A 20,465-nucleotide genomic window follows, 5' to 3' on the forward strand; every position below is an offset into this window, starting at 1 on the left:
GCCGCACATGTGCTAATGATGGAAGTGAACCAGATTTCCGTCACTTCCCATCCCAGCTGAGCCGGCTGATTGGTGCCTTTGCGGATGAGGGTGACTATGGACCACTAAGGTTTGGCATTGGGTGCCCTCCACAAGCCAGTCCATGTAAAGGCCCAGCCAGCCCTTTTAATTAGACAGACGTGAGGGCTCTATGGTAAGAGCGAACTCTTTCCTGGCGCGCCTCACTCTGATCTTCCTCTCAGGATTCTCGGGGTTGGAGGCGAGCACAGTCTCACAGTGGGCGGTATGGTGTGGCTGGCGGACGACAGGGTGTTGCTGGTGGAGACAGGATCACTTCTGCTCTCTCTGCTTCCAACAATGCATCAGCCAGCATGGCTGGTACTCACAGCTGAAGGTGTTGCTGGAGCTGCATCGGTGTCAATGCCTTGACAACGGCATGGAGGGCCAGCTCTTCCTGCACATCATGGGGTAAACGTGGGTATCCCCACCATGCATAGCTGCAGAGATTGGCAGCAAATACCCCAGAGTCTCACTCTCCTCCTCAATCTCCACTGACCCTCCCGCTTCCTCCTCGTGGTCTCTTCTGACGGCCGCTGGTGGAAACACTACACCAGCATGGCGACCAGAGCGGCGTAGTCCCTGCTGATCCTCTGGGGTACGGCTGAGGAGGACCTGTAGTGCCTCCTTTTGCAGTGCTAGTGCCAGGGGGGTCGCGGCCTCTGCTGGTTGCCAGCAGGCGCATTTGGGGGGAGATAGGGTTCCAGAAGCCCCTCTCCGCTCTAGCAAGAAGAGTTCCACCACGATCTTTGTCCTGCTCCCTGCCGAGCTCAGATTTGATGGTGCATCTCGCCATGCTGCCAGCTTTGTTCTGCTGTCTGGAGCTGGGGTGCAGCGTACTGGCTCCGTTGGGTCTCCCCGGCACGATGCTCGGTTCCCAGGATCCCCCTCTGGTTCGCCACTGCTGTCTCCCTGCACCGTCCAAAAGCTTTGACTTGTAAAGTTTCCAGAATATGTTGTCAATATATCCCACTCCTGACACCAGTGTTGACAATTGCTCTTTTAAAAGTGATTTTTTTCTCTCTTTACTCATAGCCTCCAATGGTTAGACTAGTAGTAGCACAGACATGGAAACCACCAATTAACGTGACATTCGTGACGGCCACATTCATGTGAACGCGAACAAACCACACATATTACATGGTTAAAAATGACATGGTAATATTTACTATTTACAACATAAATATACAAATACACATATTGATTTACACTGTTTACAGATATGCACGGTGTGGTGCAAGGCATTACAATGAAGTACATAGCTGGTCCTGCGACACAGTTTACTGTTGTGCAGTGCTCTCACAGAACTGAGGTGTTTCGCAAATTTTAATCAATGCTTTTTATAATTAAGTTTAATCAAGTAATTGTGGCAGCTGTATCGTCAGTTATATCGATATTGTAATCAGTCTCTTTTCTAAGCGTTTCACTTATTAGTTTCAGTCTCCCAAAGAATATCAGGAAACTAGGTTGTTTCCCACTGAAAGCATGACATGTTACACAATTTGTGCACTATAATAAAAGCTATAGATGCTCATAAACAAGTTTGTGAAATTAGTTTTGTCTTTTACTGTAAATATGCAGTACTGAGCCAATCTGTTTGGTTTAAATTTGAAGCCTGTTGAATTCTCTTGTAGGCAATGGGAAGTATTTTCTAAATGGTTTTTTTATAAAGCTGATAATTGGACTTTAATAAAATTAGGATTTTTTAATACAGCTGTGGTAAGAACATTATGCTCACTGGGGCTGATTCACAAGCAGTGCATGGACTTTCGGTCTTATACATGGAGGCTCTAGCTAGCGGGGGTATGCAGTGAGGGGTCATGGTAGTGGGGGGGGGGGGGGTTGGGGGTCAAACAATTGCCTCACTGTACAGAGTCAGGGTGGAAACATAAATATCACCAGCTTCGGCTCATGAAACGTTTAGCAAATGTGGCGCGGTAATAAAAGGGGGGGCAGACCCCAGTGCACAGCCTGACAGCACGCGCCCTGCAGGGAGGCTGGCCTCCAGCACGTCCTCATTAACTCCTGACTTATCGCTCTTTTTAACCTCTACAGCGGCTTCAATTCCACAGACAAGGAAAACAAAGATAATAACACGGTACTCGGTCCTTTTCCTCTGTATCCTCAAAATGTGACTTTGAGGTCATACAACTCATTTTAAAAATGAATCTCCGTATCCATATTTTAGCAATTAATGGTCAGTCTTCACATTTATTTATACTTTGCTATGTATGTCATCGTTGCAATTCAGCAATTCAATTGGTGTGTGGTAGGTTATGGTGAGTAACTATTGTAGAAACTTCTGTTGAGTGATGTATGGATTGAATGGTGTCTGTCAAGACCTACTATGTATGTTGCAGTTCTTATTTTCTGCCGTTTTCATTTTTTAAATCTGACTCTGGCATCTTTCTCTGTACTTAGTTTTGAGCAGTATTGCGACCTGGAATCCAAAGATAAATTTATGTCATGTCAAAACAGGATGTGATGTTATCTCCACATCTCATGGTTCCAGAACCACATGCTAATTCAAGGTGTTCATCTCCAAGAAAATCAAAACAAGTGCATCCTTTGGATACATCTTGGTTATTTTAAACCAACTACACAATTATGATACCAAAAGAGTTGATTTGTCCCTTTCTTCGTTTTTATTTTCCTTCAGTATTCTTCCCATTTAACAAACTGGCTCAACCACATTGGTCAACTCTGTTTAGAACTATCAGTTAGGCCACCGATCTTCTGACCGAAAATTTGTATTCCAATTTTCCTTTTTTTCTTTTTTTTATGCAGCATATTTCAGTTGAAAGCAGGGCATCACCATATTTAAGATTAAGATTATAATTCTGGGGGAAAATTCTGGTGTATACAGCACCAAGGACATAATGCACAGATGAACATACATAAATTGTCAAACAAACAAGACATTTGCTGATTCCTCCTGGATGACAGCCAAATAGAAAATAATAATAATAATTGATAGGCTCTACGCCTCGCTCTTGACTCAAAGGACACCAGACAGGTCTACAACTGTTCTGCCCTTGATATTAATTGCTGTGTTGTTGACTAGGTAACCGGTGTCTTTCAGATGGACCCCTAGAGCTACCACTGTTCCAGCTCATCCCATCCCAGAGGCAGCTGGTGTTCCCAGGCGACCGGCTGCCCTTGCAGTGCACGGCCTCCTACCTGGACTCCTCGGTGACACTGCAGTGGAGCCATAATAGGCAGGTCGTGCACACGCAAGAGGAGAATGGCATTTTCATAGAGGAGAGCATCATTCATGACTGCTGCCTGATTACCAGGTGGGAACCATACCACACATGCAATCCTTCACAAAGCACACAAAAGACATAAGCTCTTTTGTAGTCGCACACATACATGCAGAAGCACCTACATTCATACAGATTCCTCATTTATGTTAGTTTGGTCCAGAGCCACACTTTTGATTACTTGTTTTTCTCATCAAAAATGAACCCAGCAATTTGGTCTCTCATACTTCTTGAAATACTTCACACACTTCTATTGGCGGACTGCCAGAGATGCAGTGACCCATTCTGGGAATTTGATGAGTGCCTCAAAAAATGGCTGAGGCTAAGTGGTCACATGGTAGCCAGAGCAGATGCTGCCATTTAATTACAACGATAATGTGAAAAGGAGACATTCTGTTGCCACTACTCGGGCTATTCTGTATATTTTTCCTTCTTTTATTTCACTCTTCTGTACCTTCTGACTTGGCCTTGGCTTCAGGTAGAAGCAAACACTAGTAATGATGGTCTGTATGACCTTTTGCTTTGAGACCTTTGTAAATATTGTCCAACTACTAACAGAAATATGTTTCCCTAAGTCAACAGTCTTGTGGGCGTTATGGGCAATTTATATAGCATGAGGTATGTCGGTTTCATCTGTTCTTCTGCTACATAAAAGGATGTGGGCCCTTCTATGGTGCTTTATGAGTGCTTACTGTTTTTTATGATGTAGACATTGGCTATTAATGATGTTTTTATCTACTGTATTGCCGAGGTGACATCACAGTGCTTTGATGAACAATATTTACAGAATTCTGACTGTCTATAATGACATGTGATTTGTCATATGAAAATAAGCCATATTTACATATAAATACCATTTCAAAAAATGGAAAAACCAAACCATAAATATATCAGTGTCTTTGCTTGTTTCTGTGTTATTAAAATGGGTATTTTGGATGTCTTTAAAGTTGGATGTTCCAGCTCTGAAGTTTAGAAATGTTTCCTTTTACAGTTCTTTCCATCCGTTAAACCTAACTTTATATCAGACTGGGTTTAGATAGTTTACGTAGGTTAGTTGTCAAGCTGCACAATGTACAGTTCACTTGCATCACATTATGGTGCAGAATTCCTGCTAGCAGGCCAACAGCACGTCCCTGTAGAGGGAGATTTAGTACTTAGTATAATTCCAGTTTTGAGTCACGCAATTAGCACCTGCTTCCGCTACATATACTAATTATGTGTGTTCTTGCAATAAAAATCATATACGGTAATGTTTATTTTGGCAGTGTTTCCTCACCCGCAGAGGGTGGCACTGTGCTCATTTACATGGAAAACAACCTAACCTATAAATCCTTCAGCCAAGAAAAACAGTTCCTTTGTATCCAGACCAACTCTGCCTTCTACCTTTTCATATCATAAGCATAGGTGTTGAAAGAATAGCAAAGGTAAAATCTTCCTCAAGTACAGCATCCTCACCATGGATTTTAAAGTAATACCAAGAATTGGGATGTTCACTTCTTTACATGCCTGCCAACATGCAGAACATTACTTGTTATGGACCATTTGCTGTCTGCCAATTTTAGAACTAACTTTTGAAGGTCTCTCCCCTGCACGGAATTTCTGTTCTTACTGGAATGTTCTAATTTGGCGTGATTGCCTTGATGCCATTTAGTAATGTCTGCTTAAGTTCTGCACCTTTCTAAATGCAGATGAGCATCAGAAACCCTGATTGACCTGTGCTTGAGGTTATACTCTTCTGAGTAGTTTGGGTTTTGGGTTTTCAAAAACAAACAAACAAAAAAATAAATGATTCTTTTTCACAATACGAAACCTTAATAAATTAACAGTATTCAGAGGGTATAACATCATGGAATTCATCCTGTTTTTTCAAGACAACAGTTAAATTCCATTTAATGGGTACTTTTAACTGTTGTACAGTGTGTCTGATGTAGGGCAATTCAAGCTAATTTAATAAAATCTGCATACTACGTTGTATAAAATATGTGACTACCTTCCTATTATGTTTTTCAACACCGTATCTTATATGGAATTAGCCCAAAAATAATTGAAGAGAAGGACTAATTATGATATGCTTTGAGGCCTCATCCCTGCTGAGTAGAGGTGCTCAGCTAAAGACACAATAAATGATGTTAAGAGAGAGTCGGAACGTGAGTCATACACCATTAATCAAATTCTTTAATGCCTGCAGCTGTCCTCTACTTCAGGTATCTTTCTTAATCCCCTCCATTTTTAATCAACCTGATCTGTTTCAGGAAAAAAAAACAACAGAATAAATTAAAAGAGAAAAGGAAAAGTTCTCCCTTCTTTATCATGCTCTCAAACACCCTCACACACACATAGACACAGCCAGCTGATTGGCTTTACCGCTTTTCTTCTTACGCCGCTCTTGGCAGACTTCAGTCACCATGGAAACGGATTTAATTGGCCTATTACTTTCTTCATCTGATCACAGTCACATGACATGGGGATGGGTTTGGAGAAGACGGGAAGAGAAATTGTGAGCTATTCCATGAACCTCACACAAAGCGTGCATCCTAATGCTCCCTCCTTGTGATAGAGCCAGCCCTAATCAATAGCCCCGTCACAGAGAAGACTGTACATAGCTTCAGACAATCCCAGAAGGTTGTCATCTGTGAAGCAGCGTGGCAACTGTGAAAGAGACATTTGGTGGTAAACAGTGGATTAAAGGAAAATGGTCACGGCTAATTGGAAAAGAGTCAACTACATCACCTGAGATACTGTCCCTAATGAAATGGCAGGCGGATTCTGGAGAGCAAAGGTTTCAGCATGAACCTAAATATGTGAGAGAATAATAGGGGTGTAGTGAGAGGAAGATATTTATACCAAATTCACTCTACAAAGCTTTCAACCTAAGGTAGTTCAAGTCCTTTTATGCAATTCTTATTATTGCTTACCATTATCTAACAGCCACAAAGTTCTGCCACCAACTGCCTGTTACCCTCTAAAGAAAGGGGCAGGTATGTACATGCATCTGTAGTTTTTATCATTCACACCCACACTCATATACACAGACATAAGGATCCTTCCATATGTGTGGGAAAACCAAATAATTGGGGAAGGGCTGGTACCATGGTTTATGTCTGGAATGTGATCTGGAAGTGCCGGGTTCTGAAGTTTACAGCCTCATAAGCAGCATTACACAAACAAATCATTAAATATCATCAGAGGACTATAAACGCCCCTAATGAGTCCATTGGGAAGAATTCCGGGCAGACGGCTTTACAATAGTTGAGTGTTTATATGAATTTAGGTCAACACTTTGTGCTTGCCTCTCTGTATTTGTCCCCCAGTGGCCTCTCACTGTTACAATGGCACTTTAACGGATGTCTTGTGCTGAGCGATAAAGTTTGTGGGATGAGGTGGGGGTATTGCTGTCCAATAAACTCCTGTTTTCTTGACATCTTGACAGCTTGTTTAATCCTATCTTGTTTGATGATTTTCTTTGGGTTGAGGGCTTACAGAGATGTCCATCTGATCCGCTGTTACTGTATGCCCAGTGCATCTTAGAATTCCTTCAAACATAGAACGTTATGAAAGCCTTTAGCTGGTCAAGGGCACATATCAGGCAGCAGAAGAGACGTTTTTCAGAGTAAAGAGATGTAGCTTTTCAACTGTTTAGTTGTCTTTCATTTGTCCGTTAGCTGTTTAGTGCATGGAGTAAAGACCAAGGAAATGTTTGATAGCAGATATCTTGATGATCACAATACTAGTGATGTGAAAGCAGAGGCTCTGCTATTATTTCACGTATACGTATATCACGTATTTCAGTGTATGAACATCACAAAGCTTGATGCCGGTTTATGCTCAAAATGTTGCTATTTCGGGCTTGTTGGAGAGTTGATATGGCATTTTGTGGTTTCATTTATTTGAGGGAAGGCCTTGAGCAGAAGCGGCTGTGTTATTTCTGGACTGTGGCTTTGTGGGAGAACTGGGAGTAGTGTGTCTGCTGAGCTCTGAACCCTGGCAAGAGATATCAGAGGATTTACCCTAAACTTAAAATGTCATAAGTGGGTCCACAACTAATTAGGAACCACTGAAATTATGAGTGTGATACAACAGAAGATGACTGATTTAAGGGTAAGTGGATTCTCGTAACTGAAAGGTTAACTGAATGTTTCAGTGTAATTAGCAACGGGACAAGTACGGCTTGTGCAGCTGTTGTTCACATTTTTTTTTTTTATTCCCCTTTTGAAATCCTGCCTGCATGTAAATGTTTTAGGCTGTAGTATATGAGAATATGATCTGCAACATATTTCCTTCCTTTCCGTCATCTCTCATTAGACGCTGCATTCTATCCCAAAGCCATTCACCTGAGTTTGTGTTGGAAAATCTCAGGGCAAAATGTCATTTAAATCAGTCGCTCACATTTCCTGTTTTCAAGCACATCCTGTGCTTTAGAAAGTGCAGGAATTTGGGAATATTTTAATAAACATTGTTGTGGTGAATACCTCAAATGCATTACTTCCTGAAAGTTAAAAGGAAATGTTAGTGTGAGGTTCTGAGCACAAGGCAGGTATGTAAATTAATGCTTTATTATTTATGAGAAATCACAAAATGTTCATATCGAGAAGAAATGGCTCAGGCACTGCGTGTTGGGAGATCTCCAAAATGTTAAAAAGTTGAAAAGGGAGTGCTTTTCATTTCTCCAAATAATGGGGGAAAGAGACGTCCTTACCATTCCTCGTTATCTGAAGTGGCAGAGCACAGAGCAATACTTTAGACATTGAAAGCCATCGTTTTGCTGGGAGAGATTTGAGTGCTATCAATTCAGTGTCACTTGTAATTTAAATGTCAAGTAAAGCTATGCAAACATGAACATTCAGGATTTGAGGAATCAAATGCGTTTGAAGCAAGCCACTGCTGCTAGCTGAAATGGGAATCTACTGAATACTCTTACAAATTATGTTTCTGTAACATCTTTATCCAGAAAAATATTACCATTGAAATTGCATAAGTGTATGTGTGTTGCTTTGCATCTTATTTGAAGTTTCTTTATTATTTCTTTAAATTAAAGGTCATTGTCGAATTCTCTCTTTGTTCTACATTCTACTCCCTAAATTATACTTTTTTTCTGCTTTAATTAGTGAGCTCATCCTTAGCAACATTGATATGGGTGCGTCGGGTGACTGGGCATGCCTGGTGACCAGTATCCGGGGAAACAGCTCTAGAAGTATGGAGATAGTGGTGCTGGAGACGTCCACGCTCTACTGCCCTGCAGAGAGGGTCACCAACAACAAGGGTCAATTCAGGTGGGAACTTGATGGAAACTGCGTCTGATTGACTCTTGGGGTTATTAGTGATGCATGTGGCAATAATTTTCATCGCCCTGGTGTGTGAGGATGCATGAGCTCATATGCTTTTCACCCAGGGTGTTTTTTTATAATGCATTGCAGAACTACTTTGTTTTCGCAGAGCAGTAATGGTGTGGAAAATGAGACCTTTTTGTTCAACAGAATTAGTGCCATTTATTACTAAGTAGCCAGTGCTGAAGCTGACAGTGGAGAATGCTGCCTAGATAGAAATGGAAGGTAGTGAAGTAGAGCAGACAGGCCTTAACGACTTCCCTCCTCGTCAGGTGCACTGCCTTCATTTCCTTTTTGAAACACTCATTCCTTCTTCCTTCTGTTTTGAAGGAACTATTTTGAACTGAGCTACGGCACTAGGTTGTGTTAATAGAAATGTTACTTATAAACATGAACAGAAAGATGAGATTAAGATATTCAAGCAGAGGAGTGTGCTGGTTTGGTCAATCAAAACATGATAACCGCTGTGTCATAGCAGGTGGCTAAAGACTTTGGCTGGAGTGTTGGCCTTTCAACCCTGCAAATCTTACAAACAAAACCCCACTTCTCGGGGGAAAAAGGCTTGGAGAAGGTGTGACCGGGCGGGCAACTGGGCAGAAGAGGACTACAGCCAGTGCCCATACACCAGTGAAGTGACTCGTGTTCTGCATGAGCTCAGCCAGGTATTCTAACCTCCTCACATCATTCCTCCCCATTGACAGGTATAGTGCTTGTTCTGCAGGGAGGATCTACATCTATAAAAATTTCCATGAAAGCTGTGGTAGAACAGAAGATTTAGCCATGAAGTTTAGAGCTTCTCAGAAACTATGTTGTTATGTTACTTTTTATTTTGCTTGCAAACTTTAAATAAGATTGCTCTGTTCCATTCTAGATGGCTGTCAACGTCACCAATGCACAGACCCTGGCTCAGCAGCTCTCAGCCTTCACCAGCAGAGCAGCGCACTTCAACGATATGATGGATGTCATCTATGTGACTCACATCCTGGAGAGACTCATACGCTACATGGATCAAATTCAAGATGTACAGCATTTTATTTTGTGTTGTAAGGTCATTGCTGCTGGCTGCACTAATGCCTGGTCTTCCTTCTTTAGTGTTGTACTACATTTGATACAGATGTGTGAAACAGGTAATGGTAACTCTTTCCCTTGGCGTCCCCTGTCTAAGTCCCCGGACGGGCGAAGGGAACCACATGGATAATGTTGTCTCCTGATTCCTCTGGTGCCCCCTAGTGAGGCCCCAGAGAAAAGCCTCCATGGGCAGCAGCTGCGATCTCGGCACTGGTGGATAGTGGACTAACTGCTTTAATTGCCAGGCTTTTGGGGCTGAGTTTTAGACCTGGCATCAGTGCAGTAACGTGGTAACATGCAATTTAAGGAGACTGTACATATTGTTAGGTGGCGTTTTTTGGTCTGGCCTCGTTTGTTCCTGAATTCATTAGACATTTTTAGACTGGAAATGCTATATTGGCAGAATGGAGGCAGAAAATGTCAAAAAATAATTTAGCCACTAGAGATATTCCTGCTTCCTGTAGGATTTTTTTTAAAAAGTCAACATATTTAAAAAGGAAAAAATAAAACAAGTTCTTATACATAATACGGCAAATCTCATTGTCCTAATAAAGAAACGCAGTACTTTTCAGTGAGATCATAAATTCTAGTTTTGCTCTTTTATGCTCAAAACTGAGTGTCATTGTCTTCTGTCCTTGTTAGTGTCATAACTGCATGAACTAAATGATGAATATCACTTTGCAAGGCACACCGCATAAAACAGGAAAAAGGGAGGTGATCTTCATAACATATGATTCATTTTGTATAAGACAGGACAAAAGAGAAGAACAGATCACACTCTTCTTTCTGTTCATTTGGTGTCTTTAGCAAACGTCTTATGCAAATTATGGTGCTCTGCTGTAGAGTTAAATAAGAAGTTTGGATCAGTGCTCGGGCTGTTATTACTGGCTATCTCATTCACATTCCTCAGAAAGAGAGCATTTTTACAGTGACATTTATGTAAATATTTTAATAATCTCCTTCAGAAAATAATTGTCTGGTCTAAAGAGCATGCCTAAATTTTGCATTTAAAAAATGATTGTCTGCTGCATTGTTTTTTTAATACGGCAGAAAAGATTCCTGACATTCCAGTCACAGACATCTTTCTTCCCTCAGCTTGCCGACTACATCGCAGACGTAGCCAGCAACATGATGCAGATTGAGGAGCATGTGCTGTGGATGGCGCAGAATGAAGCTCGGGCCTGCACCCGCATCGTGCAGTGCGTGGAGCGCATCGCTGACGTGCTCCTTTCCAGCCACACTCAGGCCGTATCAAAGGTACCGTTTCCATTTCTCTGCCTTCTCCTTCTTCATTGCTCTTTTAATCCATGCCTCATCTTCCTTGGTCCTTCTGTCGGTCGATCCCCATACATCACACTGTACTGAAAAGATAAGTAACGATTTAATTGGTAGCAGAATTAGCAGACTGTTTGTCCGTCTGCCTGTTTTGGTGGAGGTGGGGGGGTGGGGGGTGGGGGGTCTAGGCACCTGAGTGAGCCACTGGGTATGTTGTTCACCTGTTATTAGGATTTCACATTTTCACTTTTGGCGATACAACTGTGCACATTCTTGGACAAAAACATGCATTTGCTGAAATAATGGGCACCTGGAATTTTCATAGGCAGTTACATGGAAAAAATAAAAAAGAAAGTCATTACTGTAAGTATGAATCAGGGAAGATAAGGTTTAATCATCTGCCACCATCATCAGTTTAAGACAGTCATGCATTCGATAATACACTAAATCATACAGGAAAACTTGTAACTCCTTGTAATAAGATTTTGTTATTTACTGTTCAAAATGCAATATTTGTATATATGAATATTTATAAAAAGGTACACAGGTGAAAGACAAATCTGTGTTCACAGGTAACTGACTAAATACATACTTGTCTTATTTCAGTGGCATTTGTATAACTTTAATTCAAAATAAATTACTTATGCTGTTTGTTTTTATTATTACTGCATCAATACTTCATTAAAAAATCTATATGGTTATAATAACGTTATAACAAATTGGTGCACTTTTGGTTTGCTGTTTTTCTCATTTTATTAGACAATCACAATGAGGAATGTTTGCACACAGTAATTACTAACAAAACAAACTGGGTCATTTCACTTAGGGAATTTTACAAAGTCCTGACACAGTGGTTCATTGGTGGGTCAGCTATCTTATTGGATCGAAAAACAAAGCTCTACGTTTTGTTTTTTTTTTCTCTCAGTGGGTCAAGTGTTTCCTGGTGCTGTTTTCTGTCAGGCTTCTCCCAATATCGCCCTGAAGGCCTTCATGATTAAGCCATCAGACTTCGTGGGATTGTCCTGTGCAGCACTCCAGCAAGCTCCGCTGGCCCCTGACTGGGGGGGGCTGAGCCACGGAGGAGGTGACAGGCCCCCTGGAACCCCTGGGGAGTCACTGCTCAATTTCACGTGCAACAGCGTCAACCTCAGTAGCCCCCTGGACGGACTTCTCGGCAAGGTAAGGGTTAACTGGCACCAGCAACCAGAAATGCGACTACAGAAAAGAAATTGCTTCCGAACGGGCAGAAGGGCAACTGCAGTTAGCCCATGAAGGCTTCTGTTCCTTGCCTTCTCTGATTATAAACCGCTGACATAATAATAAAAAAACTCCGATGCCTATAATTTGTCATTTATGACAGGGAGACATTTTATTAACATTTTTCTCCCCCCAAAAACATTCTACTGTTCTTTATTTCCATAGACTCAGATTACAAAAAAATGTACCCCATTTATAAAGCATTCTTTGCTATCATAGATTCATGTTTTACATTTTACCCTTAAAAGTTTTCAAAGTCAATTTAAATGCAAAGCAGCTGCTGATGTAACACTGCTCCTGAAATGTGCAGTTTACTTTATGACATTGAATGATTACTAATAAGTAACACAAGAAAACCCTTATTTGTATCTCTGCTCGTTGTAGGTATGAACTGTAACCCTAGAAGTCATTTCTCTCATTTTCCCTTTCTTTTTTTCTGTAAAGCATTCCGAGGGATTTTCCAAGTAAGAAATGCCTATTTAATTATCATCATAGACTATTTTTAACAGAAAGTGGGTACTTTCCATATTATTCACTATTGTATGTCTTAATGATGTCACAGTGGTGAAAAAGCTGTGTGGGTGGTAGTGGGGGGGAGGGGGTGGGGGAATGGGGCGGGGATTGAAATAAATAACTATTTATAAGGATCTGATTGGTGCAATGACCTTGCATCCCTTCCACAATAAATCCTAAGTCCTCATGCTGCTCCTTTAGATTCCCTGAACTGAATGACAAACGAAAAGCACATTGTAATTGCATAATGAGAAAAAGTGTCCAGGTCCTCATCCCTCTGGCAGTATTGTAGCATGCTGTAACATTTACTGCCCTTACATCCCTCTGTGGACAATGTGCTGATCCTCTGCTCGGGCCGGCCAGCTGAAAGTGCTGCCGTTCGCTCTTCTGTGCTCTACTGACCCGGCTGGAGAACACAGAGGCATTAATGTGCCTGCATGCGATGACTGAAATTTGCCAGTGCACAGGACAAGCTGCAGTCCACCACTTTCTACAGCAGCGGGAGCTGTAGATCAAACAGCCAGTGCTCGTTTTACTGCACTCTAACTAGTCCTCTGTCAATGTATTCTTATTTTGGGAGTGGTGAAAATAAAACGTTATGGGTAAACATTTTGAACAGGCATTGCAATTACTGTTTATGTAGTATACTGTACTGTATATTTCCTTGTTCAAACACTTTCTGCTCCACTAATCAACTTAAATTGCCGTTCTCTTTTTTACGCCTCTGGGTTTTTGTTTTGTATATCACTATGTTAATGTATTTTTTTCTACTTTTGCTTTAGTATACAAGTGCATAATAAGAACCCCCATGTTGTTCTTGGTTTTTAGATGAAAATTTTCTGGTTGTATAAAAAGATTTTGGTTTTAGTCAGGTGGGCAATCTTGTCTAGAAAGGGTCGTTTTGTATGTAGGTTTTCGCTGCAACTCCCTAATTAGGTCACTAATTAGAGGACTGATTGGCTGAAGAGTCATCACACCTGGGTTTGAACAGCTGACCTAAAGGTTATCTGAAGACCTGCATACACACCGGCCCTTTGCAGATAAGATTGCCCACCCCTGCTATAAGAAGCGCATACTACAGGTCCTGTGATGGGCTTTTGTTGTTCTGTGAGGTATCATGTTTTACCGAATGGCTCCCAGCTTATGCATAAGTCCCCCATTTAAATATATTCTATGGTCTGTCATGCTGGCAGTACTTTTGCTGCCACATCACTACAGTTTAGAATGGACACTGTGCATTAGCCGTGAGACACAATCCGACCCTTGGGTCTGTAACAGAGGAAGTGCATTTGTGACCCAGGCGTGGTACTGTAACTGTCTTGAGTCCGAAGGAATAAAACAATTAAATATGCAAATGTTCCTCCTCACAACACTGATAATTCGTGTAGCAGACTGACCCATTTTCAAAACACTCTCTCTGATGCCTTTGTTGGTTCCTCCGCCAGACTGGGAGCTAACAGCTTCAGAAAAGCAGAGAGGCTTTCAGCCACATTTTCTTGCAAATGTTTTGCAAAAGTGGGGATGGGTGAGCAGAATGTATTTTCCCTCTAGGTAGTGGAGAAAATCAAGATGTACCGCATACGACTTTCACTTTGTAGTTTTAGCAAATGCACTCTGCTTACATCTCAAACATAAAATTACGCTTTATTATCCCTCTGCCTACTCAGTGTTACAGGTCCTGCCATCTATTCCTCCCCCCTCCATCTCTTTGGCTCTCGCTGACGCGTGCAGCCAGCCCTGCCAGGTGAAACTTAAATGGGTATATAACAGCCTGCTCAGCAGTAAGAGTCTGGCTTCAGCTGAGGATGCAGTTAAAACAACAACAAACCACCACAGACTGGAGAACGTGAGGTTATAGCCATCTGCACGCTTACAAGGAGCAGATTTAATGCTCTAAAACAGTGAGACTGAGACCATCAAGCAGATAAACTCACTTAATGTGTTTTACCCCAAGACAGTAAAAAGGTCAAACTGTTATGGTCTCCCTCTAAGTTTAAATTTAATAGGAATCCGCTGCTTCTGCTTTGTCTTACTGAGTGAATCAACCGAGGTTCACAAGCTAGGCCGTTTCATTTTCTGTACACATTGTCATTGGCGTTTTTTGCTCCTAAAATCCATGTCATCCATAACTTACCTTAATGGTACATAGTATCTGATAGGGAAAATGAATGTATTTCCCTTTGATTCATAGCCTTGCAGCATGCCGCTCTCTTTACACTCCGCAAATTAAATGGCATTAATGCTGCAGACCTCTGGTGCAGCAAAGCATTGTGGTCTTCCCACTCGCGACCTCCAGCTCAGAGTCGGCTAACAAGCTGGATGGGCGGCTCGGTTTTACACAGCCAAGAAACCCAGCTGATCTTACAGTTACATTGTCCGCAACAAAATAATGTATTTTTTACATTATTATGGAAATAACTGTGCCTATACTTAATCTCTTCTGCTGGACACACACAAGGAGAATGCAAAAGTATTGAAGCACCTCAAAATGATCAGATTTGCCTGAATTATAAATGATAAATACATATATTCTTCCTGACGGTATTTGCCAACTCATAGTCTCTCACAGTAAAGTCAAAATTGTCTGCAAATAATTCAAAAATAATCAAAAAACGAAATATGCTGCCCGCATAAATATTTGCCTCCTACACATTGGTATTTGGTAGAGATACCCATTATTGCAATAACAGCTCTATGTATTTTGGGGTAAGTAGCTACCAGCTTTCTTCCAGTGCTCAGGGGTGATTTTTGCCCATTCGTCATGGTGGACTTGCTCCTGGTCTTTCATGTTGATTGGATGTTGCTTGTTGACTGCAATTTTCAAAGAAAGCCGCAGATTCCCTATGGGGTTCAAATCTGCACTTTGACTTGGCCACTGTAAAACATGCTTTAATCGCTCCTGGGTTGCATTGACCTTGTGCTTGGGATCATTGTCATGCTGAACAGAATTTTGCTCCATCCATTCTCCTTTCAGTTTTGACAAGATGCCCAGTTCCTGAAGATGAAAAGTGCAGGATCTGGTTATGTGTCCCATTAATATATTAAACTTTTTCACTTGGTACTTCACATAGGATTTTAGCACTTTCCAACCTACCACTAGTGCCCAGTAAGCTAAACGTCTTGCACAATAGCTTTAACAAAGGCAAAGTTACTGTAGGTTGACATTATTTACAGAGGAAGCAAAGGTTTACCGCATTACTGTTGCTTCAAGGTCACACTGTCACTTGATAATTTTGCATAGTGTTAACACTGACTTTCAAATCACCAGCTTCCAAACATGTGAGATAGCATCTGAGATATGCATGTGTGACAGCTTTAACAATGTAAGGCAAACGAGAAGTGCCCTTTTGTCGTTGTGCTGCAGAGAACTGGAGAGTGTGCGTGTCTGCACATCAAGGTACCGAGAAGCTCATTTGGAAAGGCAAGTAAATCTGATATAATTCCCAGAGACCTCACTGCAGATCTCAGGACGTGTTGGAGTATCTGCTTATGCCGTGGCTCAAAGTGACAGTCTTGCGAATTGTTTTCATTTGTCCTTCCGACACAGTACTACTCTTGAGGGACACGTGTGTGTGTGTGTGTTTTTTTTAATGGGACAGGTCACGTACTGGGTTGTAGGCAGGGGAAGCTATTGTGTCCATGTTGTATCCACTCGAAGGAAGGGGCTTTATACTGTAGCCATTGAATACTCTGCTGTAGTCGAGGGAAAAGCTTGTTTCTGTCATGTTGCCAGTAGTAGGGGCGGTATCTTGTGTTATAGCAAGTATATAAGATTTCCCATGTGTTAGCCAGCAGTAGGAGCAAAGTCCTTGAGCTATATGGTGTTCTCAGCTTAGTAATGCCTTAACAGCAGGGTTAGTCTTTGGGGACTTATAGTAGGGTGTGTTTTCGTTACTCAAGGGGATTAAAGAAACCTAAGTGCAAGCTGATGTAATGTAGCCCAACACGTAGCATCATTCTAAATTATGACAGCTATAAGAAATGGGACATAACTGTCTCCCTTCAGGCTATTGCCAGAGCTGGAAGCCGTTGCTTCTGTTGCTTCTGACTGCAAAGTAAGAAAAAAGTAGTGAACACCTGAAGCCCAAAACAATTACAGTCAAACTGCTCCAGAGTGAGTCACTGACACCTTAATCCAATATTGCATGTAAGCTTTGAGCTAGAAAGGAGTATCCTGGGTATACCGAAAATCACTTCCCCAAGTTGACTTAAAATTTTAAGGGAACTTTCATGGTATTTATGGAAACTTTACTGTTGAAAAGGAATTTTAACATTCATTTGTGGGTTGTGATTCTGTTTTACATCCATTATTTACATGGAGTTCTCGCAAAGTGGATGAATGTATTTAAGATAATACAAAGAGAGTCGTTTTTAAAAATAATTTCTTTACAAGTCAGTTACCTCAAGTAGCTGTCTTTGAAGTGAGCATGACCAAATCCCTGCAGAGTCTGCCCTTTATGGAGGCGGCGGCCGTCCGCTGAATGCTAAGCACAGTGCAAAATGCGGCTCCTCTTCTGTGTTTGATAAGGATGGGGGAGTGTTTTCCAGACAGAGGGAGCCCTGGGGGAGCCTTTTCAACTTGGGGAGATTGGGGCCTTTTGCAGCCAGTCAGTCAGCTTGGCCTAAATGGGTAAGGTTTCAACCACGGTATTTCTCTATTTTTTTTTTTTGGACACTCCTGAGAGAGCCATTCTACCCTTCAAAAAAGCAAAGCCCACCACAGTGTGTGTGTGTGTGTGTGTGTGTGTGTGTGTGTGTGTGTGTGTGTGTGTTTTGATACTTCTGCATGATTGTCATTGTAACCTCAGTAAGTACAATAACTGACTGTTAAGTTTATGTCGGAACCATTTAGATTGTCGTTAATTTACTGGTGATATGATTTCACGTGGGAGTTTTCCAGATGGACAGTTATTTGATTTTACTGAAATGTATGACATCAGTCAATGAATGTGAGACAGAGAGTAATATTCTATCACGTCCTTTACAAAGTCATTTTATACATATTCCTCTGAAATGATGTCAGGTCTTGAATCACTTACTTCATGGAATCTGATTAAACAAGTTGAATAAAAAAACACTTTGATGCTCTTGGTCAGTTTTCCCAGCTGTCTGAGTGTCCCTGAGGACCATGTTGGGAGTCACTGCTCTAGGTGATACAGTGGCTCACTGGGTCGCACTGCTGCATTACACCATTGCAGCTGGGGATTGAATCTCACCTCTGCTGTGTCTCTCTGTGGAGTTTGCGTTGTCTGGTTCTCCCCCCAGGTATGCCAGTGTCCTGCTGGAGTGCAGTTAGGCTAACTGGCATTGCTGATTTGCCCACAGTTTGTGAATGTGTGAGTACGTGTTCCCTGTGATGGACTTTCACAGTCCACGATGTCTTCTGTCACATATGTAGGAAAAAGAGGGTTCTGAGCCTGCTGATCAGCAATGGTCATATGGGGACCTGCTATTGTGCCTTATCAAAAACAAAAGTACTTACCACTGTTTTGGCATCTACTTCTCTCTTCCTTTGTCCATTTCTCTTTTCACCTAATTCACCTTGGCTGTTTTGGTCTCTTTTTTTCTTTTTCCTTTGTATTGTTCTCATTTTCCTATCGTCCTTCATTCTGTCTCAGATCACTAAAAACACCTCGTCTCACCATGGCCGCCACTGTGCACTAGTTAATCTGCTCCGTCCAGTTTTATCTGCCTCCTTTTTGCTTCTGGCCTACAAATCACTGTTCCATTGACCTGCCAGGCTTCCTCCTCCAGCCCCCCTCCCCCCCCCCCCCCCCACACACACACACACACACACATAAACACAGGCGCCTGCCTGAGTCTGCCTGCCCTTCATTTTATCTCTGTCTCTCTGCATCTCTCATCCATTTCCTTCTAGCATGCTTTCTTCTCCTTATTCAAGCAGTAAGCAGGAATTGTTCCTTCGAGGCTAATTATCAGGACATGAAGATGAAGAATACCCCACTGAAGGTCATTGAAACACATATTTGCTCATGTGCAGGCCTCTGCAGACCTCATGTGGTACTGTTTTACCAGGCCTCTGCAAAACATACGTCTCATGTCATTTCCTTTTATTTCAAATCATCTCCAAAATCAATTACGCCTGTCTACAAGATGCATTTTATATTCAGTGTGATGAAAAAGGAAATGCCGTAATTATTATGCATAGTGTGCATGTGGTATGTGTAATGTGGTGTGTGTAATGTGGTGTGTGTAATGTGGTGTGTGTAATGTGGTGTGTGTAATGTGGTGTGTGTAATGTGGTGTGTGTAATGTGGTATGTGTAATGTGGTGTGTGTAATGTGGTGTGTGTAATGTGGTGTGTGTGTGTACCGTCTGTGGACTTTGTGGCTCCCCCAATAAAATTTTTTTAATTAGTCAGAAACTAATTAGTCATTAGTCAGAGAGGTATGTTACACTGTGATCTCTATAGCTACTGCTAGTATTTCTTATAGAGGTGATAATCTCAGTAACAGCATTTTACTTTTTCGAATGGCTCACTCAGAGTGGGTGATTGTTACTATTTCTCTGCTTGAAATTGTTAGTGCTGCTTGTCTCTCTCTCTCTCTCTCTGTCTCTCTCTCTCTCTGTCTGTCTCTCTCTCTCTCTCTCTCTCTCTACAGTTTTGCTAAACTTTGTCCTAGCATTCATGGAAACACAAGGCCTGTAAAGCCAAAATGTGTAACCTAAGAAATAGCAGTCATTGTAGTCATCGCGCTTTACTCAGTTTGGCTCAAAAGACACCTGATATTTCATCAGTCAAAAGACTAGAGCAAAGCTTTGATGAAATGGACCTTATTCAAAATTCAAACACAATCTGCCTTCATATCATGCAGTAAAATATAGACTTAGTACTTAAAGCTGAAAGCTTACTGAAAGTGTGTAAGTTAAGGCTCCAGCAAATATATTTGTGCTGCACACTTGAGAGGACCTGTTCCAATAAATATCAAAAGCTTTGTTGCCTGGATTGGATGAAATTGTCTAATAAATAACTGCTGTAATACTGGCCATGTGGAAGCATCATGCCAAACAGTAGCTGGCAGATGCCTAAGGATGATGGAGAGCAGGACTTTCTGCTTCTTCCAACCCTGTGATCATTTGGCTGTGCAGTAATGTCCCCTAGGAACTTTTCATGGTTTCCTCCTTGAAGACAGAAACTTCTCTTATGCTTATCTATTTATTGTACATTAGGCTTCTTCTTTAGTCAATCATTTGTGTTTTGTTCTTTGCAATAATGAATGGCTGCAGTTCTGTGTTGTGCCATAATGCTTAATGACTTTGACTTATTTACTTTTTTAATTTTACCTATTAATTGCCCAAATTTCTCTTTATCCTGATATTTCAAGTTCTCAGTGATCGTATTTTAACCCAAATAGTGGCTCAGTCTAATTAGAATCTGTTCCTTGGAGAGGAAAACACTGGAGAAATTTAATTGCTCATAAATTTTGAAACATAGGGTGTTTGCTATGCCGAGCAATTGATTTTTCGCACGCACACACACACACACACACACAAATATATATATATATATATATATATATATATATATATATATATATATATATATATATATATATATATATATATATAGATAAACCTTTAGTAATCCCACAGTTGGAAAATTAGCATTGTTAAGAGCAGCCAAGGACAGTACAGGAGGAGTAAATGTAGCATGACTATACAATCTTATTTATAATAAAAACTGCAC

At 41.3% G+C, this 20,465-nt stretch overlaps 1 protein-coding gene across 4 annotated transcripts in view; it reads left to right on the top strand.

Moving 5' to 3' along the window:
- adgra1b (adhesion G protein-coupled receptor A1b) overlaps window positions 1-20,465 on the top strand; it is a 116,261-nt gene that overhangs the window by 38,627 nt on the left and 57,169 nt on the right. For 2 of the 4 annotated variants that reach the window (XM_023841754.2, XM_023841769.2), the window contains exons 7-12: window positions 3,140-3,353; window positions 8,426-8,590; window positions 9,120-9,306; window positions 9,516-9,665; window positions 10,808-10,969; window positions 11,948-12,166. In XM_023841754.2, the coding sequence (XP_023697522.1) occupies window positions 3,140-3,353; window positions 8,426-8,590; window positions 9,120-9,306; window positions 9,516-9,665; window positions 10,808-10,969; window positions 11,948-12,166 (1,097 nt within the window). Of the gene's footprint in view, window positions 1-3,139; window positions 3,354-8,425; window positions 8,591-9,119; window positions 9,307-9,515; window positions 9,666-10,807; window positions 10,970-11,912; window positions 12,167-20,465 lie in introns of those variants that run through there. The other 2 variants (XM_023841759.2, XM_023841775.2) reach the window with 2 other exon arrangements.

This window comes from Paramormyrops kingsleyae, chromosome 3, assembly GCF_048594095.1.
Source record: "Paramormyrops kingsleyae isolate MSU_618 chromosome 3, PKINGS_0.4, whole genome shotgun sequence".
Lineage (NCBI taxonomy): Eukaryota > Metazoa > Chordata > Actinopteri > Osteoglossiformes > Mormyridae > Paramormyrops > Paramormyrops kingsleyae.